Source organism: Protomyctophum bolini, assembly GCF_963924005.1.
Source record: "Protomyctophum bolini genome assembly, chromosome: 13".
NCBI classification, from domain to species: domain Eukaryota; kingdom Metazoa; phylum Chordata; class Actinopteri; order Myctophiformes; family Myctophidae; genus Protomyctophum; species Protomyctophum bolini.
Genome location: NC_137874.1, coordinates 17,620,236 through 17,646,716, shown reverse-complemented (window position 1 = coordinate 17,646,716; position 26,481 = coordinate 17,620,236). Strand labels below are relative to the sequence as shown.

Here is a 26,481-nt window from a genome sequence, read left to right as displayed (position 1 = left end):
AGAAAGAACCTAATCAATCCCCAGAGAAGAAAGCTGAGTTAATTGAATATGTTCAGAACTCCATGTCTCTATCCAATATGAGGTTCATTCAGAAGTCCATTCAGGTAAGATATGCATCAGTATCCGTGTGTCCATATAATAAGATAATAAGATCACTACAGTGAGGCATTTCCATTATCATTGCGGAACATATTCAATAGGCCTAATTATCATCAAGCCAAACTAGACTATAGTGAAGCAGCAAGCCCTTCTCCTTCCAGTGACCTACCTGCTGGGTCAGATCCATATAGCCTACGTGCTTCCTTGATGTGATATACTACTCCTTTTTCAAATCAGCTCAAGCCATCATGGAAATCAGAGCCATAGAATATAGGCTAGATGCATGGCTCTGGGTACAATATAATTCGTACTGGTACACACAAACACGTGGTAAGGGTGAGACCCTATACCTTTATGTGTTTGTGTGTAGCTATCTACACTTTTGTGATGATTTGATTGGCTCAAATGGCTGAGCACGGAATGCAGGATGTATGATGTATGTCAATGATATGAGCGCCCCTCCTTCACACGAGTGTGATGTTTTGAGAATTAAGCGCCAGTAGTCTACATCATATGGCACTTGGCAGCCAAGTCTATGGATTTTTATTGTTTGTTTAGACTTAGAGCACTGTAAACAAACATTGTGGCAGTCAAGTCTATGGACTTTTTAATGTTTGTTTAGAGCACTTTAAACAGAGTAGGCCTATACAGCCCATATGGACTCTTTCTTGAATGTTTGTTTAGAAGAGCACACTAAACAACTACCCAAAGTACCAAACTGAAATTGGTCCATAGGCCTATGCATGGGTTTAATAGAATAGAAGTTCACACGCTGAACATAAAAGTGGACGCATGTTTGTAGGCCTAGAAGTTCTCTAGTCCATAAACATTGAAAGTGAGCTTGTTGTGACGCGAGGTTTAGTATAGGCCTACACTATGTAGATCGGCACCGTCGTAGGATGAATTATAAATCTCCTGAGACGTCACACGTAGCCTGCTGCTCTAGTCTCGCCCCCTGACTTTAAGAGGACTTGTCTTTTACATACGATACAGATACAGATAGTTAGCCTGTTCATGTGAACACTTCACTGTCCACGGATCAGGGGGTCCAGGTGAGTCAAGTTTCTCATTAAGATGAATTAAAAGTGTGCTGCTGTAGGCCCCGTAGATTAATGTATGTGTCGTTGTAGAGTTTGTGTGCGTTGGTTTTAATATTTAACGTTGAAAAGTACACAATTGTAATTGGCAGGCAGTGCAGCGGTACGATTTGGATAATGGTAATTATTAACATGTTCAAAAAGAGAAAGGGAAAAAAAGCATTTTTTTTATGTCTAGATTTTATTTTTTATTTTGCAAGCCTATTTTTTCCTGTGGAGTTAAGTTTGGCCGATATGAGCTGTCAGGTTCTGTGCTTTCTTTGTTGTCAGTTATCTAGGGAATGTGTGTGCGATTTGCGAACTCTCTTCTTTATGACTTGTTAATTGTTTCACATTGAGTAAACGAATTTTGTAGCACCTGGGCACAAATCTGAGAATCCAATCGGCAAATAACGGGAAAACAGCGACGTGAGTGAGTCAACACTGTCTTGAGTCTTGAGAGACTACCTGAGAACAAGCCGTGACCAACCTTCAGCAGTGAATCATTTCTTTATGAACATTTCACATTGAATCACTGATGTCTCATAATTTGAAAACTACCCTGCCTGGTCACGCCCACTTCTCTAATCTAGGTTTACTCTTTTCAACAAATGTTTCAAAGTTAATCAGAACAAGTTAAACATTGCTTAGTTGGCTCGGAGCGTGTTGGACTGCACTGCATGCGGCTCATTCTTTGTTGTGTAGCCTAATTGAGAGCAGTGAGTTTGTCAGTCAGTCAGTGTCTAAGCAATCCACAGCGACTTTCATTACCCTTTCAGAACTTGTTCAGAAGTCTGTGACTGTCATCCCAAAAATAATGAGGAGGATCTGGTTTGGGTGCAGTAATATTAAGTTTAAAGTTATCGCTTTTTCTATTGGGCAACACGAAACATCTTTATGTACAGTATGTAAAATGATTTACAATTATATATTTTATGCAGTTATTGCGACCGCACGTCGCATTTACTATGAAATCGTACATTTCCCGTCAGTCACTCAATGTCCCCAATCCCCATAAATGGCTATGAAATCATTAATTTCCCGTCAGTCTCTCATTATACCTATACATGGGATGATGGGAATGCCCCCATATAAACCCAGGTCTCGTGACATCATCAGGGATGGAGATGTCATAGTAAATGCGACCTGCAGTCGCAATTAAGCCCATATATGGAGATCCCTCATGTCATCAAATTGGCCAGCAACTCTACATCTGACCTCAAACCCTTAGATCTCCATATATGGATATATGTTAGAACCTGTTCTGACAATCCATATGTTGATCCTTCCCCATCCATCCTTCCTCTTCGATGTCTCCCTTTTGACTGATGAAGTACCTGTCCATTCAAACTCAAGGCGGGCCTGCCCCAAAGTTATTAGTGCAGCCGTGCCCGGCAGCCGGTGAAAACTAGAGTTCTCAACAGGCCCGAAAATTAAGGCTCGGCCCTACCTGGGCCCTCATCAAACCTTGTACACTCAAGAGAAGGTCCCCGCTACCACCCTTAGATCTCCATATATTGAGCTGTTCTGGCATTCCATATTATGTTGATCTGACCTCATCAAACCCTGTACACTCAAGACATGCTCCTTATATGGCCAGTACAGAATTCATTCCATATTGATCTGACCCCCCCCATGCCAAAGCGCCAGTGCTCGCCCAGCAGTCTGCTGTCAACAAAGCGTCCTCCCCCCAAAGGGCGAGGTCACTTCTCACCAGTGGTGTCATGGTGATTTTTTTTTTTACTGGTACCACGGAACGTCACGCGTACGCACACGCACGCATGTGGATGTGCTCATCGCATCGTGGCATGCACACAGAACAGCTGCATAGCCTAAGCCTATTGTTAAATAGTGTATCAGTTTTAGACACACAAACAAAACACAAAAGTAGACTTAATGGTCAGACAAACATCTTTACTGCACACTAAACCAAAAAGTTTGCTTTGGACAAATTCACCTGTAACTGTTCTTTGATGGAGGAGAACACCACAGCAGCAGTAGCCTACTGGAGCCATAGCAGTCCACACTGCTGTAAGTCAAGTGTGCATGCTTACCGTATAGGCTACAGTCACCGCTCAGGTATATACATTTAAAGTAGTCATTTGAATTCGGCACGGTACTTGACACAGTGTGAAAATAGGGGGAGGTGGGCGCCAGTAAACCTAGACCGGTAGACCCTATGGTGCGTCTTGGTGGTGGTGACTTCTCTTGAATCTAGGGGGACCCGTCGCGTTCTAGCGTGCACGCACGTGCACCGTTCTGTTCCGTCCCTGTGCGTGCACGTCAAAAAGTTACTGGTACCACAGCGTGTTACTGCGTTCTACGAGCATGACACCACTGCTTCTCGCCCTTAGGGATCTTATTGGTTATAGTAATTTAGGGAATAACTTAATTTATTCATATGCAACTCTGAGTGTAATTTGGGATAGCAGTTGCTCAGGAAGTAGAGTGGCCTCTTGGGAAAAGGAGGTTCTTGGTTCGATTCCCGCCGAGCCCCCCTGCTAGTTAGTACAGAGCAAAGTGTCCTTGTCAAGTTGTCAAGTCACTGAACCCTAGTTCTGTCCCCGGTTGCATGGTTTCCTACTTTCCTCCGCCATCGGTGTGTATAGGTGAAGGTAATGCACACCAAGCTTGTAGACAACAACAGAAGAGACGTTAGTATAGAGCCCTGGGAGACTCCTGTCAACTAAGTAGGGTTTAAGTGGTTAATAATAATCAAGGAAGCTTCACTCAAGGATGTGCAGCAGCAAGAAGTACAGTAATTGTTGTGTGGAATAAGGCTTTGTCTTTTTAAAGAATACAGGACTTGCAGCATTCCTTTTTTCAAGACAATGCTATGTGCTGTACAGTGTACAGTGTATCTGCATCTCTCAGCAGCTGACATTGCTGTTTCACAAAGATAAAGCACACACTTCCCCATTGGGACGTTGTTATGACATGCACGCATTCCTTAAATAAGCTTATCAAAATGATTCTCGTGACATGCAATGCACCAGCTCTGCAGATACGAACCGGTAGCAAAGACAAACTGGACGGCCTCTTTTTGGCAGTTTGTTTTGGGCATGTGAACTTTTGTCAAGGTGTGGACGTGTGTCCTTCATTAAACAAACTTTTAATTATCTGGGCCTGCTGAGGCATGCTTTTTCTTACAGTTGTACTTGTAACCTAACAATTTGATACACTAGATGGCAAATCAGTGAAAAGTGTTTGATGCCTGTGGTTGACTCACTTGTTTTCACACAGAGAATAATAGTACTGTTTTTATTAGGCATTTTGTATATAACATAACTTTAGAATATCATCGACAGATAATGAGTAATTAAGTGATATAAAATGAATAACAATAATGGTAGTGTAAATGTTCCAAATACAATACATAATAAAAAAGGTATATAAATGTGATGAACAAGAAAAAACTAAAAACAGTTAAACTGTGACAAACAGGACAGACACTCTTGCTCTCAAACTTTCCCAACAAGTTGTAAATCAACTGAATTACAGACATTTTTCTTCCCCCCTCCTCTATGATGATTTCCTGTTTTTGGCTATATAGAAGAGTATATTTGTACGTCTCTAATTGTTATGATGAATTGAACATGGTGGGCCCTATTGTAAACAAGTGTAATACTTTATGGTGACTGTCGTCCACAGTTAACAGTTTTGTATTGAGTTGTGCTTGAAATGTACTTGAATTCTCCAATCTGTTAATAAATTCATCAATCAATCAATCAAAACAGGTGGTCCATGGACCACTGGTAGTCTGTGGAAGTATTGCATGTGGTTTACTGACAAGTTGGAGGTCAAGAAATTCAACAGAAAAGTGGAGTTAGAATCTTAAGAGGGGGAAGTGCACTGGATTGTCTGGTATTAGTAGTCAATGGACCATTGGTTGAGTAACAGTGTATACACATGGGATGCATAGCAAGTGTTACAAAAGCACTAATGTTAGCCCATATCCCCACCCAACACAACAGTGGTCCGCAGGTTGATTCTAAGTCAGGGTGGTGGTCCCTTGTTCACAATCAGTTGATGCCACTGCCAACATGAAGTTGTTAAGAGCCTTGAGAGGGCCGTGCAAGTTGCCAACTTTGCATGGCATCTGATAACCTCCTCTTTTACACAGTAAGTTATCAGACATTTGAAGAGATAAGAAAGAAAGATTTTAGTGAGGCTTTTCAGGACTTCCTATGTACAGACTGTTATAGGTGGAAGCTTTTGAGCCTGTCTCGACTCGTGCAGTTTGTCACGGATATCTACCCAATGTGGGGACATTGACATTATGCAGAGTGTACACAATGTTTTGTTCAATGGAAATATTAAAGAGCTAGGGCCTAATTGTAATTACTGTGTAAGTGAAATAATTTCTGTTTGTCTTGTTACTTTAAAGTGCAGCAAAGATGTCCAGTGAAGAACCAGCATTGCCATAAAAAAAACGTATCCAACTGAATCACAGGATCTCAACACCAGCAGAGCTCTCAAAGAGTGGACACGGATATTGGACACTGGGCATTTATCATCAATGGGCTGACCCGACCCCCTAAACATCATCTTTTGACACCAGGAAAGAAAGTTGCATTCAACACAATAGTCTGCATTGACCAATTGGCTCGTGCCTAACCTGCTCGCAAGGACCACAGTCTGGAGGAGATCTATGAGCTGTGTTGAATGCGTTTATCCACAAGATAACATCTAAAAGCATAGGCGAGGACCCAAGGTGGTTTTTGTGTGGCAGTTTGGAATTTAACAGTTGTTAGCCATGATCGACCTGAGCTTCCTGACGGACGAGGAGAAGGAAACCATCAAGGCTGTCCTGAACCGAGATAACGACCTGAAGCATGCTGAGGAGAAGCGAGTCAAGTCAGTTCAATAATTTAATTTCATTAACCACTTAAACCTTGTACTTAGTTGACCAGGGTCCCCCCAGGGGTCTATATCCTTCCTTGGTCCACTAATTTTTTCCCCCCTGGGTACAAAATCTCTTTGCAAAGACAGCCAAACGGGTTGCACAACGGGTTGCATAACAGATGCCCAGAATAGGGATGCTAGCTAAGGTTCATAGTTAAGAGTTTCCACATCTAAAGTCAAAGGTTAATTTAAATGTATTCCCCAGCAGCACTGGGGCGAACATCTGTTCTGAGTTGTCAGTGGAATGTGCATAGAAGATTAGTCACAATCACATCTTCCAGTTGACTAATTACACACACGCATGCCAGTTTAGTATCATGACTGGTTAATATTAATGAATAAGTCATGATAAATGGATGAAAGCTTTACTGACGTGAATTCATATTCCTACAACAAAGTATGTTTGCACCGTGTGTTTTCTTTCTGTCTCTGCCTCCTCTTCCAATACAGTTTACTCATGAACCACTATGTACTGACCATGTTGACTGTCTCTGCTTATCTCTGCACATAGGAGCCTGCAAAGCACAGTGGCTGACCAAGGTCAGCTCAAATACATGACAGGAGACTGGTTCTACGAGACCAAAGCACAGCGGCACCAGGAGCATATCGATGGCTCAGACATCATCAGAGCCTCCCTGAGACAGACCATCTGTAAGTCTATGCTACAACGCTCTCTCTCTCTCTCTAAATATTATTCACTCAACACAGATTTAAAAAAAAAAGTATAGTCCTTAATTACTGTTATAGTCTCAAAGGGCGTTACAGACCAAAGTTTGAACGAAGGAAACTAAATTATATCTCACTGTTGTTAGACCCTCAATTGAGTGAGGAGAAACTTCCAAGAAAATACCCATTGGTGGGATCGAATATAGACGAATATCCAAATGGAAAACAAATAAAAGCACAATACGGTTGAATGTTAAATATCTCACACACATTCAGGACTGCCCAGTACTGCAACAGTCTTTTTGAACACAAATTGCTTGCTTGCCAGGCAGTAATAATCTCTTTATTTGGTAGGTGCACTATGGCCCATGAAACATGTCTATTTTGGTTTAGTATTCCATTAGTAGTAGTTATTGGATTTAGTGATAATTACTTAAAAAAAAGAATCCTACTACGACCACTAATTGCCATAGTTTTTACTCCTTTTTTTGCTATTTATGGTGATGTTGCAAAGTTAACCTATTCAATTTGTTTTTATTTTCCAATGAGGGGTGCTTTAAAATACAAATGTTCTGAATCTGCTTCAGTTTGGGGGTTTCATCCATGCTGTGTGATGATAAATAATGGATATTTTTTATTTTAATTCCTTTGGAACTAAAGAAACAAAGGGGAAAATGCACACACTTCCAAGTGAACAGGTGCAGGACAAACCACAGTTCACATAATATATGAAGATAAGGCTGAACACTAGTAAAAATAGGTTCCACTATTTTGCAATAAATGAGTGGAGCTTACTCTTGCCAGTGTGCGGACCTTATTTACTTTAAGGCCGTTTTCACTTCGCTTTCACTTTTTTAATAATGATGTGTAATTATCTTTCTATTGATCTTGAATTATGCTATGCATTGTGTGATTGATTGATGGAGTTATTATTTATAATGAAAACATCCTCATGGGCCAAGCGCTGTTGTGCTTGAAAAGTCAGTAGTTTAGCACAAAGTGATGAGACTCCTTGTTGATGTCCACCGTTGTAGTGGAGCTATCCCAGATGTGGCCGGCCAGACCCAGCTTTGTCAGCAGTGCCAACCATGATGTATTCGTCCCTCCTGAGCTTTCGGGGCTCATTGATGAGCCACAAGAGCAGCTGAGTGATAAAAGGTAAAACGGTGTGCAAGTCTCCATGTTATTCAGCTCCATGGATGATTTTTATGTCCACAAATTCCAATAATAAGGTCATGAGAATTCCCCTTTTTCCCTTCCTAAATACTGACCTTATGCTATCTTAGCTATAGCTTAGTTAACTATTTGTATTTACTTCTTGCCAGCTGACAGTATATTGCCGTACACAGGCCTACTGTGTTTACTGTACTTATGGCCAGATTACAGTACAGGGCAGTAAGAAGTTACTAGTAATATATTACTGTAAAATTATTACTTTACCCAGTAACAACCCGAGTAGTGTAAGGTCTTATTCTGTCGAAACAGTAATATTATACTATATTACTTTGTAAAAAAATAAAATAAAAGTAGAACATTTCATTTAAAAGGTCAAGAGAGATTGCTGCTTTTATTTTATAGCCTTTTTGGCTGACCCGTGACTCTTTTTCTTCTTTTTACTATTCAAAACAATTTGATTCAGTTCTAAAAGAAGCTGACAATATTGATAATATTGTATTGTTCTTGTTGTATTAATATACATTACTATTGATTATTTCCAAGTAATATAATGTTATTACTTTTTAAAGAGTAATATGTAATAAGTAACATATTACACTCTTGAGTAATATTACCCAACACTGCAGACAGTACTGTGTGTTTACTTCTTGCCAGATGACAGTACATTTCACTTATTTGTCACAGACCACAAAATGTAACTTAATAAGTTGGCTAACTTTGTGGAACAAATCAATATACGTCATAAATCTCCCCTGACATCTGTTGCAAGATGTAAACATTTGTCTAATATCCAGAGCAAACCTCTGTTAATCTAAATACTATTTTAATTAACTTTTTATATTTACAGTATTTACACATTTGATTTGTAACCTGGCTGTCTAAAGTGCTAGCATTTCAAATTTTCAATCTGATGCAACTGCTATGTCACTGGTTTAAACCCTTTTCATAAACACATAGCTCCATGACATTATGCACAAATCCTGACCTAGGGTTAAACATAAGCTAAAAAGGAAGCTTGTTTCCTTTCTTTTCGTCTGACTGCTACGCTTGGGGATGCCATACTGTACAATGGAGGAGTGTGGATAATGTACATTCTTCAGAGCATATAGTGCACATATACTGCATTACAACTCTGTGATTTTTGCAGCATGATGTGATTTTTTTAACACAATGTGCACTCTTCATGTGACCACCTGACTTAAGGTGCGTTACCCGTTCAAATCATATAAATAACGGTAATGGGTCACACACACCAAGACTGCATTTCAGTAATTTATTCTTGCATTTTGGACAGGAGGCTGGATAACCGAAACGTTTGTCTCTTGTCCAAAATAAAGAATGAATTACTGAAATGCAGTCTTGTTGTGTGCGATCCATTGCCGTTATTTAACACAATGTGCACAAACAGTAATGTTTACTAAATAATAAAATCATCAAACTTTTGCATTACAAATTATGATTACTAGGTTCTGTTTCAATGTTATCTTATTCTGTCATGGGATCTTACAAACTAAATGCTACCAGTGTTATATGTGTTTTATAGAGAGAAGATAAAGCTCAGAAAACATATGATCTCTTTCCGCTCTTATGAGGTCCATCACATGCTGTGCAAGAAAGAGTTGAGCATAACAGCAGATTATGAGTGTGATTGAAAAGGGGGAGGGGCAAGGATCTAACAAACAAGCAAATGGATACATTGCAATAGGCCCCTGAATTCCTTATAATCGTCTTGGAAGGTCAGATCTCACATGCTCATGTTTTCTTCTGTTTCTGAAGAGTGGTCAGACTCGGTCAAACACAAGTGAGGATTGCGGAATCCTGCTTTTGGGCTGAAGCCAAGGTTGGCTCACTCACGTATGCCTTCTCTCTAAAGTAGCTGATACCGTAATTATTCCTAGTGAAACACTATGTTAACCAATGGTATTTATAATGAACTGATACTTTGTCAATCTGTAGACCAGGAATCTGTTTAAATGTCTTTTCAAACTGGCAGCGATTAACACGCCTAGTAATTCATTTTCAATTAGACCTGCAGGTTTTTCTTCTGTATGCGCGGAGAAGTCGAGGGGTGACAATGCAAGTGTATTGACGTGAGCGCGGTCCTGTGAAATTGTCGCACATGTGCTCGTTTCGTGCACACGCCCGCGACTGACCAGACCTGGATTCTGTTTAGCTTTTTTTTATGCTTGTGTTGTCGCGCCCCTCATGAGCAGGCCTGGAGCAGACCTGTCGTTGATCCAGGCGACAACGTCTGCGTTAATCGATGCACGTCTGAACCGACCTTAATGCATTCTTTATTCATCCTTATAGGAATCAAGACTCAAATCCATTTGAAAACCCAGAGATACTTAAACCAGTATTGCAGTCGCCCACAAAGGTCAGTGGAAACGTAATCATCATGGGCGAACACACACACACACACACACACACACACACACACACACAGTATAAATACAAATAATATTTAGTGTGTATGTGAATTCAGTATATTGATCTCCTTTTGAAGCCAAGACAGAATCCATTCAACAATGAACACTTTGCAACTCACACCTTGGAGAACCTGCAGGAGGACAGCATATTCGTGGTTGGATCACTGGAGCAAACACAGACACCCAGTGAAGGTGAGTTCTTCACTGGATTAACACATTAGTTCGATTCTATTTAACCACTTGAATCCTTTAAACGTCTTTGGCCGGGGTCCCCCAGGGGTCTGTACCTGGCCCAATCTTTTTTCCCCTCTTCACCAAATCTCTATGCTAAAAATAGCCCATGTACAAGCTCATAATGCATTGCAACGCAATGCATCGTGGGCTTGTAGATGTGCTATTTTCATATTTTGCCAATCATGGCATGCCTAGAAAGGGACGCTAGGGTTCATGTGGTTAAACATCATATGGAATATAATCCGTCACAAATAATCATGCAGTCGGCTCATTTCATTTGTCCTAACATTTGTATAACATTTGTGTAACAAATCATATGTTATGTTACATTTTTAAATGGAACAACGGAGTGCTCGGTGGACAAATGGTCAAAGCCTTGTCTCTGCAAATCAATGTAAGTGTGGCAAGAGTCGTCTCAATGCTGTCTGAGGAAGAATACTACGTTGAAACGCGTTGCTTTGGCTGCATGTATGTCTACAGCCTACTCTGTTCCTGGCTTCTGAAGTGCTGTTGGAGCTCTGTTCACTACTTTAATGGCACTAGCACTAATAAGGAGCTTCCTACATCAATATATTATAGGCCTATACTTTTGTAAAATTATAATGTGATGCAGGTGTGTGGGCCGACTGCTTCAGGTGTGCCTAAGGTTTCCAGATTGCCAGCAGGCACAGTTACTGCATGGCAGGGTGCAAACATTGAATAATATTTTGTAATAAATCAGTTCTATGCTAATATGTTTTCATGTTTTACCTTGAGGGTTTTTGAAAACAACCTTTCTCTAGGATATTCCTACTTTTACAATTAAATTGTAGTTGGCAAGCAACGCATCCAGTGTTTTAGTTTGTGCCAGAGTTGTACTTACTCACACTTACTCTGAAATAAGCTAATGAGTTGGGACCAATGGGGATATTTTCCCAAGGGTTGCCAAAGTGAAGGGGATATTAGAGTACACAAGGCTGCCAGACCGAGTAGGGGATTACACAGAAATGCATTCCAAAGCCTTAATCTGTACTGCATGACTTGGAAATGTTTCACAAGGGCTTTGAGTACAATGTTTTGGAGGGAATATTTTTATATGATAAGATGGAAACTGCAGAAAACTTTGCAGTCTCCAGAGTGTAAAGCGAGGTCAGATAGTTACATAATGTTCATATCCTCACTGAATGAACCTGTGCGAGTGTTCACCAACTATGCTCATACAATTAGTTAACCCTATTAATGTGCAAGGCACCAAAATCCTCCAACCCCTTAACAAAGAGGACTAAGCTGCTCTACAAAAACTGAAAATAGTATAGGGGGAGAACCTCCAAATCACCTGTAATGATACATATAATCTCAAATCAAATTCTCCCCTACATTATCCTATTAAGTGCAAAGTGAGTGGAAAGCTCACTTACTGTAATTCAAACAATATTTTCAACCTTCAAAGAAGAATGCATCACTTCTCGCCGGCTCAATGCTCTACTTCTTACCTATTTTGCACTGTTTGTATGTTTGATTATTTTGTTTTTCAGACCCTTTGTCGTCGCCTGAACACTGCAATTCTGTCGCTACTAACCTAAATCAAGACGACATTAAAGATAGCCTAGACCTAGAGGTACTGAGTGCCTCTGTGCTCATGCCTGAACCCGAACAGAGAACAGTCATTAACAGATCCCAGGATTCTCTGATAGAGGTTGATGGACCGGCAGATGGGCAGATTAACACAGCTGCTCCGAGGGGCATCCTCGAACCCATGTTCAGCCCTAGCTCCACAGAACCCCCCACCTCCCAACTGACCCCTCAGATTCCAGTAACCCTAGGCTCTCCCACTGAGAGTTGGATAGACAGAAAACAGGTGAGATTCTGCCACGATATTGAGGAGTGGCAGGATGGGATGGAGATGGGAGAGCACGGTGGTCTCAGTTGTGAAAGCGATGCAAACCTCCAATGCCAAGACACTGGCCTACACCAGGTCTCTGGTGGTAAGACTTTTAAGACCAATCACTAGCAAAGAATTAACCAACCAATCCATCAATCACACTAACAGCAACCAATTACTATTATCTAGAGTCTAGATAATAGACCAACTTAATTATGACTCAAACATGAATTAACTTGACACTAAAATATTTGTAAGTGGGTTTGTCAATGTATCACAAATTAGACAATAGGCCTTCGTAAAGTCTTATCACTTTTCACAACTAACCTGCTTGTTTATGCATGTTTAATGCATTGTGAATATCGTTCATTTGTCTTTATTAGTGATTCATTTGGGAGTTTGGTGAAAAACTACTGCAAAAGATGATCTGCTTCTGGTTGCATGCGGTTGCTTTGAAAGTTTCTCACTGACCGAAGAAGAAATTCTCATTTCTCACAGTTTCACTTCTGTCAGAGCATGTTTGTGAACAGTGATGTTTTTGATTCATATGTCACTCAATACACATCATATGTAGAATTTTCTCATTTTATATATATCTGTGAAATTGAGTGCTACAACATTCTAATGCTAGGAAGAAAAAGAACATGACCAAGTTTAAATTTTTATTTTTTTAACACAGTGATATACTTTCTGAAAAACCTACACAGCTAACTTGTATTTAAAGCTACAATTCCAGGACTTAGTTTATGAATACAATTTTACTTTAACCAATCTGTATATGCCTAGTACATCTAAATAGTTTAGAGTTGATTCTGGAGGTGGTCTCCTTTTTTTATGTAGTGTGACACCTGATGGGTGACAAATGTCCAAAGTTATATAAAGCACACATCTACTAGATTGGACAGTAGATGTGCCGCCATCTTTATTGTAGGTCGGACATTGTTGCAATTATCTCTCCCCAGTGGGACAGGGAGACAACGACCATATAACCTACGGATTGTAGCTTTAAGATGATAAAAGAATGACAGCATGGTGATCCTATGTATGTTTTGTTTCCTTTACAGATGTATGTGAGCCCTGTCGTCCTCATCATGATAGCCCTCAAATGTCCAACCCCTTTTTGACTGATAGCCCTCAAATGTCCAACCCTTTTTTGACTGATCTGGAGTCAGGTAAGATTGTAGATCAGAAGACAGAAACCGAAGAGGATGGTCACTCAGAGATGAAGCCTGCCGACTGGCCTATTATGGGTCTGCTGTCTATTCAGGAAGAATCTGATTGTGACATCAATGAAAGCCATGTACTCCAGTCTCTGAATGAAAGCCATGTACTCCAGTCTCTTGCAAATCTCCAAGAGGATGATGTTGATAAACAGGGCGTTAAATGCCCTGAAACATTGGAGGTCATAACACTGCCACTTACTGCACTACAGAACACTCCATTTAAAGAAACCTTCACCTCACTAAGTTTAGAACCAGCAGAGATGGAGGATCCAATAAGTTATTCAATCTGGCAGAGAATTGAAAACCCCAATTTGACCAATGAACCAACAAGGCCTGAAGACATCACCACGACGCAGACTGAAGATGTCATCACAACTCAAATGGAACTGAACAATGAGGGTACAATTACAGTTCAGTCTTATGAAGACAGATCTTCAACGATTGAAAGTAGTCTCTTGTTTGATTTACCTAAAGAAGATGGTACATATAGAGCCAGTCCAATCCTCATCTGTGAAGAAACGGATGACTCTTTAACTGGTTCAACGACAGATTCTCAGAGTCCACGGCCAATGGGAAACATCACTGTTCCATTATCTACCTCTTTGTGCTCAAACAACCAGGATAGCCCAGTTCCCGTTCCAGAACCAATGGAAAACATCACTTTTCCATTAACTAGTTCTCTTTGCTCAAACATCCAGGATAGCCCAGTTCCCTTTCCCAGGAAGTCCAGTCCACAAGAAAACCAGCCTATCCAGATCAGTGACATCAAGTCTGCCTGGGAGAAAGAATATAGAGAATCTAGCATAGTTGTTCAAAAAGTTGAGGAAACCCCAGGCAGTCCAACACATTTAAGTTCAAGTTCAGACAACTCTATAGACCTTGTTGAAAATGTAGATGCCTCTCATTCTGATCTCAAAACACCTGAAAGTGGCAAAGAGAAGTGTGAAGAAAATGCACAAGATAGTTCATACAGTGCCACGTCTAACATTGAGTCAAACACAAAAGATATTACTCTGAAGGACGACTCTGTCATTCAGAGTTCAGACAAATCACAACAAGAGGACATTACATTCATAGATGAAGAGCCATATTGTCAGCAATCCCAACACAAGGCTGAAACCGAATCAGTTCTGCTTCAGCAAAGACCTCTCAGTCCAAACAGATCCCAAGGCTCAAAGTCAAAAGACGATGAAATCAGGAGAAGTCCCTCTAAGACGTGCCATCCCAAGGCCTTACCCAGAGAATCCTCAAATCCCATGGGACCCAGACTGGAAGGATCTCCATTGAAAACCTTTCCAATAGACATCACCCCACCAACTAATGACTTGGAGGCACAATCCCAGAGGCCAATGCCAGCAGCCAGACCGAAAAAAAGTCCCTCACATGAAGCAAAACATTCAGGGTTGATGGATATTAATCCTACAACAGAAATCATCCCTCATCCGCCAGCATCTGATTGGAGAATAGTAGATATCCAACAAAGTAGTCAAAAACGTTCAACTGAGTTGCAACCCCACGAAACATCTCAATCTATTAATGGCAGACAGGCACTTGCCACAAAATATGTATTGCTGCCATCAGAGAAATCAGCATCTCTACCCCGACTTGCTAGATCGTTTGCTCCCCAAGGCTATCAGCATTATCTAGGGGCACCTGAGAAAGCCCATCGCCCACCTTTTCAACAAGGGAAAGCTGCTGGAGATGGTGAAGGGGCCCATCAGGATATTACCAGTAAGCAGACTGATTCTGTGACCAGTTCTTGGATTGTGTATTTGTCTTGGGCCTTTGAATTGTCTCTCACCTAAATTGCTACCCTATAATTTAACTGCTACTAATATGCTAAGGCAAATAATGAGATTCATATGCATACTTAGTTTAGCCTAGTCATTGGTTAGACATGGGTTAAGGTTAAGTTTAGGTGAGGGTTTGAGATAGGTTGTAGTTGTAGGACTAATGACTGGTCTAACCAATGACTAGTCTAAACCAAAAACTGTCTAAACTAAGTACTGCACCCGATTCATATTATTGGGATATGGAGAGTTTGATTCACTCATATTCACTGTGGGGCTTCAGTACCAATTAACATTCCTAAATATCTCTTTATATATATGGCAAAGATAACTTCCCCAGGGAAAGGAAGAGACTCAGGACAAGATTGCTTATGCTTATATTTTTTTTTATTGCACGCCGCGTTTCGCCGTCTGGCTTCGTCTGCAAGCACCTGACGAAGCCAGACGGAGAAACGCGTTGTGCAATAAAAAAATGAAGCAGAAGTAATGTTGTCCTGAGTCTCTGGAGTGTGCGGTCCCTTCCTTTCCCTGGGGAAGTTCTCTTTGGCCTGCATTTACACCTTGCCTACCAGCACCTCCCCCACCTGGATGTGCATCTGTTTATATATATATATGCAAATCATTCCAGCAAGTATCTTATTATTAATCATCATAATTCCACTGCATATATTATTATGCATAAAGTAATTCCAGATTAAAGGACAACTTTAGTTTTTTTCAACCAAGGTTCATGTTTTAGGTTGTTAAGAGAGAAAGTAAAAGATGAGTGTACATTTTTTTTTCATTTGCTGCTTTCTTTCGTTTTAGGGATTTTAGCTGTTTTTGACAGGGGTCCATTCGAGCATGGGGCTAAATATGTATTTCTTTACAACATTAGTAAGTACTAGACCCCAAGAAATTACATCTGGCCACAAAAGATCACAGGATCTTTACTGAATGTGAAGGTAGCCTACTGGGGGAAGCACTGTGTGTCATAGGCTCAATTTGCCAGTTTGACACATTCAATATATCCTGTGATCTTTTGTGGCCAAATGTAATTTCTTGGGGTCTAGTAGAACTATAGTAAAGAATAAAATGTATTTAGTAAAGAAATACATATTTAGCCCCGTGCTCGAATTCCCCCACCCCCCTGTAAAAAACAGCTAAAATCCCTAAAACGAAAGAAAGCAGCAAATGGAAAAAAAGATTACACTCACCTTTTACTTTCTCTCATAACAACCTAAAACATGAACCTTGGTTGAAAAAAACTAAAGTTGTCCTTTAACCGATCCCAGTAACCCCAATTTTGGCGTGCATGTATTTATTTATTAGACTCATTTATTAAGCATTAGCAAGTAAAACAGAAGTTTCCAGTCTCATCGTAAAAGTAAGTAATAGTAATTCATTTAATTTAATTTGGTATGAATCTAGTGTGGGATTTTCCAGGACTAATGTTGTTTCGTTTGTATCAGGTTCAAGGCCGATGTCTTCATCCAAAAGTCTGGAGACACTTACCTCACATCTATCAAGTAAAACAGCATTTTATGTCTTAAATCTTTTCAAATTAATTGGATTTGTGATACAAATAAGAACACACAGTATCTGTGATATTTTTTCGTTGTGTGTGTGTGTACACAGTATAAAGAATATGGTCTTATGACTTTAACTTTAAGTTTAACTTTAACCTTTTCCCAGGAGAGGAAAGGAGTACAAATTACCCAAGAGGACAGCTGAACATAAGCGAGAGTGATGGTGAATATATGTGTAGATTCTGTTATTCATTTTGTTAACACTTTGTGAAAGTTGATTGAACAAGAGTCCAGATGATTAGGCAAATACATTCCTTTGTTACTTATTAACTGTATTGGTCCAACACTGTACGCGTTAGAGCAGGGGTTCTCAAACATCAAGGAATGCCAAATTGATATGTATTTGGCCACTGCCCCCATTTGAAAAGATGGGGGCGACCCCATACATTTCAAAATGAAAAATGATTCCACAATGATTCAAAATATTTTGAAAATGGCCAATCTATATTATGCACACTAGCTCATAGATATACACAAATTTAAGCCATCTCTATTGGAGTAATAGACAGACAGTAGACAGACAACAATTCACTAGTCGGCTCCTCACTAATAAACCTCCATGACGGATTTGGTCAAGACGGGTAGATGCCTGCCCTTAGGGGAGGGGTCTCACAGACCTGACATTTAGGCCTGGGCTACACCTATATGGGCCTTTTGCAAAACGCATTTTTCTGTGCGTTTTTCAGCCACACGCAAATGGCGTTTTCGGTCACTCAAACGGAGGTTTTTGGAAACTGATAAATAAGTAAAGATTTTCCAAAATATCCGGACAGTGGATCTGTGTAGTCATGTGAAACAATAGCTTTAGAGAAACAATTACATCACCGCTCTTTAGCACATTTTTAGCCTACTATAATATAGGTGAGAAATGCAGCTTGTGCCTGGAAACGAGAGAGAGTGAGAGATGGGGGGGGGGGGGGGGGGGGGAGAGAGAGCCCATATGCATGTGTGTCTATGGGTATATGAATCGGAATCATATTTTTTAATTATATGGAGAGAGAAGATCATGTGTCGGGATTTGGAGATTTACGCACAAGTGTGACATGCTGACACGCCTGACAGACAATGCAAGAAACATGTTCCACTTCCTCCTCACAATTTAGGTGCGGTACTTATTCCTTCATATAGGCCATTCAAAAATGTGTTAGGCCTATGTATTTGGCACAAGTGTAAATATAAAATCAAATAGGCCTATAGCCTACAATTGAAACCTGCTACTGAAGTGATTTTCTCATGTTCAATGCCTTTCTGCGTTAAACTGTTCCTTGTTTTTCTGGGGACCCCTGAAACACCCTCTAATCTAAGGCCCCCAGGCAGGAAATCTTAATCTGTTCTGAAAGATGAAGTGTCTCATTACAGTTTCTGCGGCGCCACCATCAGTGTCCTCCCGGTCAGACGCAGATCAAATTAAAATAATGAGTGCTTCAGTGCCAGTCTTTCAACAGGAAGAGGTAAATCACAGCCCAACTTTTAACCCGTTGGAAATCTTTGCTAATAAAGTAACCTCGGAAGTACCAATACACTGGCCATAGCCCTTGGACTATTAGAAGTTCTCACTGAGTTTTCTAACTTCTGTATATTGTATGTGCTTCAAACTGTAAGTTGTGCCTTTGCATATTTTTCTCACTTCTTAGATGGACAGTGAAGACACTTTCGAGAACAAAGTGGGCATGAGGAGCTCCACATCTAATTTAAGCCAGTCCTCTGGCCTGGCCTCCATGTCCTCTGTACGTCCACACAACATTATTTTGGTCTAATATAATTTAGCTAAAACCGTATGTTAAAAGTACTATCAGATGCATCTTTTAAAACAGTTTGGCACAAGGGGTTTCTTTTGTCTAGATCAGTGGTTCTCAAAACCTTTTCATTTCTAGGAGCCCATAACTGTGTGAGGGTCCATTTGGAAGCCCTGAGGGACCCTGGACCCCACTTTGGGAATGACTGATCTAGATGTTTAAACCTAAGCTGTTCCATTTTACATTTTATTTGAAAGAAATGCTGATTTAAACACCTTTTAACCGCTTAGACCCTATAAACTTAGTCTATGTTTTTCATGTTGTTTTTTTAGTAAACCCCCAGGGGGTCTATAGACGAATCCAGGAACGGGTCTCATGGTCGCAGCTTACGTATTTCCTGTAGGCGGACTCGACGAGCAGCTGCCTCAAACGTTACTCTTTTACCTGCTTTTTACTAACACTAACATTACAAAGATGCCCAGAACATCAGGTTGAACCTGTGTAGTTTATGGCTGCTCCAACAGTAGTGGCAACATTTAAAAAAAAGAAAAAAACGGAATGTTAAAATATACCGCTGTGGCTGAGACCAGAGCCATAGAGTAATGGTTGAGACAAAGCAGTGAAAGACGTCAGTCTTACCCAACACCCAATCTTTCTGTTTTACACAAGGCTGCTGTACTTTATATACCTCATACTTTAAATGCTTAGTATGAGGTATAAAATACAGCAGCCATGTGTTCATAAAACAGAAAGATTGGGTAAGACTGACGTTATGTATCTTTCAGGACCTTTCACTGCTTCGTCTGAACCATTACTCACCATTACCCATAACCATGGCTCTACTCTCAGCCACCACGGTGGATATTTTGACATTCCGTTTGAGGCAGACTAACATCAGTCACTCAGCCGTTCACTATAGTAGAAGAGGTGCGCCTGGTGAGGGTTTAAACCCTGCAGCTACGTTGAGTCCGCCTACAGGAAATACGTAAGCTGCGACCATGAGACCCGTTCCTGGATTCGTCTATACGTTCTCCTCCTTCCCCCCCCCCCCCTCTACACCAAATCTCTTCGCCAAAAATAGCTGATCTTCAAGCTACATGTTTGATTTGTATATCTGCTAATTTTGTAAACGACAACAGCAGAGAAACAAAACAAAGACTCCTTTTGAATTGAATTTAGTTGAAACATAAACAGCAGCATAATTGTTCAGTACATTTGACTGGGTCAGAAACTGGAGAGATGGTTAAAATATGACTCATGGAGCACTAATGACCACATGGCCATCTTACAGTCATGGACAAATGCACGGGATAAATTGCCTTGGGCATCCCAGTAAAAAAAACAACAACTGAGATACACTATTGTGAATTGTAATCTCTTCATGCAAGAAAATGAATTTGCATTTATAAGAGTCAAGCATACTGAATGCAATTTGGTTTAAATTCCTGAGTTACCTACTTACCAGCCACATGCCTTTCAGACAATTGGCACTTTCTTTCACAAAACGTAATGGCTGATATCGAACAAACTAGAATGCTGTAATGCTTTCATGATTTGAAATTTGGTGTAATCAACTACTGTACTTATTTACTATACCATTCTTGATGACATGATTTGATGGAATGCTGTACCTGTTGTGATGATTCCTAAGATGAGTGGCAGCATGTCAAGCCTTTTCCCTGGAGACTATGGTGACATTGAAATCCAGGGATCCATCCAGTTTGCTGTGAATTTTGTCCAGAAGCTTAACGAGTTCCACATCTTTGTGGACCACTGCAAGGACCTGGCTGTAGCTGAACCCAAAAAGAACCGCTCTGATCCGTAGGTCTTCTCTAGAGTTGATATGGTTGAAATGTTATATGCTGAGAAAAGTCTGCAAGTAATTGTTGCTGTAGTTAGTCTATGGGAGAGTGAGGGAAAGTAAAGAAAAGTTTTCTGAAAAACCTATGTTGCTATAATATTCTCATGTCAAGGATCCCAAAAATTTGGCTGCTAACCCCCATCTCAAAATATGTTTTCCCGGGACCTCAGAATTGTTGGAAAGATAATAAAATCTGCACTTTCAGTCGTAGTAAGAGTCTTGTTTAATAATGTTGAGGATCTGCAGCAGCAGTCAAACCAGACAAACGCGCCATTTCGGTCTGTGTCAGAATTTTCGAATTTTGAAATGTTGTGACTGAGAGTGCGGATTTTATTCTCTGTTATTCTGTATGTTCTTTTTTAATCTGCACCCAGCACACGCCTGAACCTTTAAAAGAGTGTGTTGTTCTCAATTGTAGGTATGTGAAATGTTACCTTCTTCCTGATAAAACCAAGACGGGGAAGAAAAAAACCAGTGTTAAAAAGAAAACCCAGAATCCCGCTTACAAGGAAGTCCTCACGGTAAGGATTCCAAATGCAATACTTCTTCATTGCATGTTTTTTTGCATACTCCCTTATAGTCTTATTTGTTTTTGCATACTCACTTATAGTCTTATTTGTTCATTTGCTTTTTACAGTTCAAAGCCACAATGGAAGTGTTAAAAACTCAAAAATTGAACATCTCTGTGTGGCACGATTACACTTTACGACGGAACAGCTTCCTGGGCGAGGTGGAACTGGATATGTCAGAATGGGATTTCAGCAACACACAGATAAATGAATATGCTTTAAAACCAAGGGTAAAGTCTCAGTAATTCCTTATTGTCACTGCAACCACTCTCTCTAAATCAGGATTTTGACTAGTATTTTGCTATGAGTAAGTTATAAATAGCTTCTGTATGTTTTTTGTTATATAATGGCTGTAGCTTGATGCTTAAAAACATAGCATTAACCTCTATTTTTATTTAATTTATGTGATCTCTCAGCCCTTTATACCTGCTATATTCACTTATTACCTATTTGTTTATGCCTTGAACTGAAGTAGGTCTGGCAGAAAGCTCACAAATTATACAATTATTTTTGCACATATTTGAGTGTGCAGTATGTATAGTCGATGTAATGCTGTGTTAATTGTTGTGGAGACATTGTTCACTTCCTTTACGCTGATGCATTTAGTCCTGATTTATACTATAAATCACCCTTTAGTTCTCTGCACAAACCTCAGCGGCATCGCCTTCACACTCTGTGGATAAGAAAGGAGAGATGAGAGTAGCTCTGCGATTCCTGCCACAGATCTCCCACAGTAAGCTGATAACTTAAGAGTCATATCTCACTTATGTTATTTTATTTCTATATCTGCTCACTGTGATCTGACTGCATCAACAGGTAAAAGAACAGCTCAGTCTGGTGAAGTGCAGATCTGGGTGAAGGAATGCAAGAATCTCCCACCGGTCAGAGGAGTGATTATCGACCCATTTGTTAAATGGTAGGTGTCACGCCCTTTGATGAACTTGAAGAACGAATGAGGCAGTTGTTCTGTGTATGTACTGACAGCTTTATTGTAGCAAGCATCGCTTCCAAAGCCCACGTCAAAAATGACATAAAACACAAATAAATCATGATCAGAATGAGCAACATGAAACAAAGCACATAATGTAATATAAAGAAATTACTCATGTACAAAACAAGTCTTTTACCTCACTGACTGCATGTAATTCAAAGAGCAAGTATTGAGAGGAACCCATGAACACATCATCATAACCAGGACTTTAACTTGGTACGCTCCATGTTCAATGTGACAAACTCCCGTCTGCTCAGCATGGACGGAAGATGCAATAACTTGTGCGATCCTGAGCTTATTCCAAAGTATATGGTCATGTTACCGGAAATGACACAATCAAACTTCCGGAACACACATTTTACCCAAATCATCAAATAAGTAAAATATCAAACAAAATAATGACAAAAACATAATTATGGCAGTCACAGTAGGATTTACTTGTTGATTGTTGCATAGTTTAACTGAAGTTTAACTTAAACAAGAATGGCAAGAATGGCTCACAACTCTTGCTTAAGTGCTCCACACAAAGATTTTATTTGAAACAATGTTTAGATCCTTTCCGGATCTTCATATGGTTAAAAAGAGACAGAAGGTGACTATCACATGTAGACACAAATTGGTCATTGGCCTCACCTTGTGGCTGGGGGTGGACCCAAAGTTGAATTGAGAACTAGATACCGGTATATAATTTTCATACTCTAGATTAGAAGGAAGCATGAGGCCAGTCCGCTGCCCCCCCCCCCCCCCCCAGGTTTGTAGAGGAAGTGTAGCGCCCAGGATTACATTAGATAATTGACACTGGGTGAAAAAATGGGTTGCAAAATCATGGGATTAAAAAAAAAGGAATTACACCATGTTTCATAGAGGGAATTCACCTATTGTGTGCATTTACTCATATGATGAGTGTATATACACTGAAACTATACATGATCTTGTGTAGTTGAACTGTGGGGATTTTAGGGGGTGTTATTTCATTGCATCTAATTCACTCATGAAATGCTTCAATTTAAAAACTTGTAACAATAACTTCTCCACCACAGCGCTGTGCTTCCTGACAGAAGCAGGAAAAGCCGACAGAAGACCCGAGTGGTGAAGAGGACTTCCAACCCCATGTTCAATCACACCATGGTGTATGACGGCTTCCGACCGGAGGACCTGAGAGAGGCCTGCATGGAGATCACTGTGTGGGACCATGACCGACTGAACAACCACTATATCGGAGGCCTTAGACTCGGTCTGGGAACAGGTACGATTCTATAACTTAACTAAAATCCTCAATTTTAATTTCTCCAGTTGCAGATTAAAGTGAATGTGTAATTTTGTTTTGTTAAAACAAAATGCCTTTGCGAAAAGGTTAAATGCTAATGGATAATAATCATTGCTATGGAGTGTGTCTTCAATAACGGGGGTCTCCCCATCTCTCCAGCTCTTTGGTAAATATAAAATATATTTTCAGATGGCCAATTTTAGCCAATGAGGAAAGAATACCCATTTATCAGCCTCAATTATTTAGTTTTGTGTTCCAGTTCCAAATTTGACTGGTAATTTCTTTGTGTCGTCACTTCCACTTTCACTTGTTTATCTTTATCCTGTATGAGTTCTCTCTCCTGATTGAATAAAATTGGTATCCTAACTGGAAAATATCTTTCCTGTTTATGAAGGGGCTGGAGTGACAGGGAGACCCTTTTTACTGAATAAACATGGCAATGACTACTATCAGAATATAACACTTATTTTATGAAAAGAAAACCACTTACTGCACCTCACCACTGAGTATTTTACTGTGTGTACCTATGCATCTTTTGTTAGTGTATGCTTGCTTCTTCCTTACATAGAAGAGAAAATCGAGCATTCTCACAAGCACTTTGCAGTTTACAAAGTGCAAGGCTCACGGAAGATTCACAGTAAGAAAGAAATAGCCAGCACTCCAAAGTCCTTCTGGTACTTTTAACTCATAGACCACGGACAAACACAGCAGATCGACACTGTTGCATTTTGGGCTTCAAGCAGTGGCGGAAGGTTCCTGTAACGACAGTGGGTGCCCACCTTAGAGTAGCCTATATATTTTAAGGTGCCCACCCGCCCCGCAACTTATTATTATTGGCTTATTATTTTGCCAGTGGGTGCTTCTGCTCCTGAGCACCCATGGAGTTGACGCCACTGGCGTCAAGCCTTCGTCGGCGTGTGTTCTTCTTTACATAGCCTACTTAAGTTCCTCTGAAACCACCCAAGGGTAATGTCCCCCTTCAATCAATGCCCTATCTATGCAGGTCAAAGTTATGGAGCTGATGTTATGTGGATGGATTCAACGACAGATGAGGCCAACCTGTGGGAGAGGATGATGCAGTCTCACAGTGAATGGGTAGAGGATGTTTTACCCCTGAGAATGTTGGTAATGGCAAAAAGCAAGTGAAAATAAGATGGTAGTAAGTAGGTAGTAATGCAAATGAAATGGCACAGGTGGATAACTGTGAGAAACAAACTGTACAAACATGGATGGATATGCATGTGCATGTGTACTGTAGGCTATGTAATTGACTACATTAGCATCTCGAAGATAATGTATTATGTTTTAGAAAATGCAAGTTACGATATATGAGACACAAATCTAAGCTATCAAAGATATTATTTATAAATGAATTCAATTCACAATAAGTTCATTGTTAATCTTGTATATAGGCCTAATGTTATATAATTTAATTACTTTAAAGCTACAATCCAAACGTTTTATTTATATTGTCTCCCTCTCTTGACAGAGAGAGGTAGTTAGTTGCAATGAGATTTCTGAATTACGATAAAAGATGGCGGCACATCTATTGTCTGATCTGCTGTCTGCTTCAAATAAATATTGCATTAACATACTGGTACTCATAACATACAATTTAGATTGCTTAAATATTTTCATTCAAATAAGTTCCGGTTTGTAGCTTTAACAAACAATGTTTCCAATAAACAAAACACGGTGTAATTAATACCTCTGTGATGAGGAATACATACATTTATATACATAATGGACTATAGCTTACATTTTGTTAATTTGGAATTAGGATTTCTATTTTCTGTCACATTAAATGTCTTCTGTATGGTCTGTTCAGTAAAAAATAGACATTATATTGTAATACATTTAAGCCCCATATTTTGAAGCATTTCCAAAATGGAGCTGTTGCACGCTTAACTATGATATAATTACTTTTCACAACATTGGAGTGGCTATATTTGCTGTGTCAACTGTCAACTTCCAATATCCTTTGTATGCTCTTCTTCGTGATACACGTATATAAATATTGCTTGTTGAAAGATGTTGTGGATACAGACGCATTATTGTGCTAAATTTAATTTAGTTTGTCTGTTTCATTGATAAGGAGCAGTCAGCAGTGCCAAGGGGATTGACACAAATAATGAATACTATTATGACCGCAGTGAGAATGTCAGTTACTAAGGAGTTTAATTTATGAAATAAATAAATAAACAACATGGAAACATTATTGTGCTGCAATGTTTTATTGAGTTGCTGTTTCATTCATGAGGAGCAGTGCTGAGAGGAATACAGAAACACTAAAGAAGGAATACTATTCTCACTATGACCAATGAGAATGTCAGCAATTTCATTCATGAAATAAACAATACAATTGACATTAATACATTAATGTATTTAGTATGATTTAATATAAAGGTTAGAGTCAAGAGTTCTGGTACTGTACCCTTTTGATCTCTCTTGATCAAAAATACTATCGCTAACAATACATGCCACATGTGGCCCCCAGGTGCCAGTAGTCCATTTGGAATTGTAACAGCTGAAATCAATAATATATCAGTATTCCGATATTAACCTGCGGGGCGCATTAACTTAAGTGAATGTGGGAGTAGCCCATGTATGAGATAGGGGATACATAAAAATATGAATCTTCTCCCTGTGATGTGGCCCCGGCCCTTAGTGGTTGTGGCCCTAAGCGACCGGCCGCTTATTGCTTATGCCTTGAACCGGCATTGGAATCAGTGGCCAGACTGTAAAATATCCATTTCCAAATGGACCCTTTATATGAGTGACTCATATAAAGGGTCCATTTGGACCGCGGCGCTGGCGCTGGTGGTCCCCGGCCAGGCTGAGCACCGGTGAAATAAACCACGTGTTCGGTCCTCATCCTCAAACAAGACCTCAACTCTAACCTCTCCCAAATCTCCATTGGTCAATCAACATGTCCCTGAAGTGATGCGGCAGGGAAACCGCGGCTTCCGATTGGCCCCGGGGTTGTGTCAATCAAGGCGGGACGAGAGAGAGAGCGATGAAGCCCAATTA

At 40.1% G+C, this 26,481-nt stretch overlaps 1 protein-coding gene across 5 annotated transcripts; it reads left to right on the top strand.

Moving 5' to 3' along the window:
• The first annotated feature begins 1,069 nt into the window (after positions 1-1,069).
• On the top strand, positions 1,070-25,669 carry sytl2a (synaptotagmin-like 2a). 5 transcript variants are annotated; one of them, XM_080780165.1, is made up of 18 exons: positions 1,070-1,151; positions 5,563-6,032; positions 6,592-6,731; positions 7,781-7,904; positions 10,233-10,299; positions 10,429-10,543; positions 13,619-15,400; positions 16,911-16,967; positions 17,134-17,190; positions 18,387-18,478; positions 18,662-18,754; positions 20,415-20,584; positions 21,043-21,145; positions 21,262-21,423; positions 21,830-21,926; positions 22,010-22,109; positions 23,225-23,430; positions 24,455-25,669. In XM_080780165.1, exons 2-18 carry the CDS (start codon positions 5,932-5,934, stop codon positions 24,595-24,597), a joined length of 3,609 nt encoding a protein of 1,202 aa, XP_080636291.1. In that variant the 5' UTR covers positions 1,070-1,151; positions 5,563-5,931; the 3' UTR covers positions 24,598-25,669. The 5 variants fall into 5 exon arrangements, with proteins under 5 accessions (XP_080636291.1, XP_080636290.1, XP_080636294.1 ...); XM_080780164.1 differs by having other exon boundaries at positions 13,511-15,400; XM_080780168.1 differs by lacking the exon at positions 13,619-15,400.
• The last annotated feature ends 812 nt before the right edge of the window (positions 25,670-26,481 follow it).

Coding starts and splice junctions, on each gene's coding strand:
- sytl2a (XM_080780164.1), top strand. CDS start 5,932: ATGATCGACCTGAGCTTCCTGACGGACGAGGAGAAGGAAACCATCAAG. Junction 10,300..10,428: donor TATTGCAGTCGCCCACAAAG/GTCAGTGGAAAC, acceptor CTCCTTTTGAAG/CCAAGACAGAATCCATTCAA. Junction 21,424..21,829: donor AATATGCTTTAAAACCAAGG/GTAAAGTCTCAG, acceptor ATCACCCTTTAG/TTCTCTGCACAAACCTCAGC.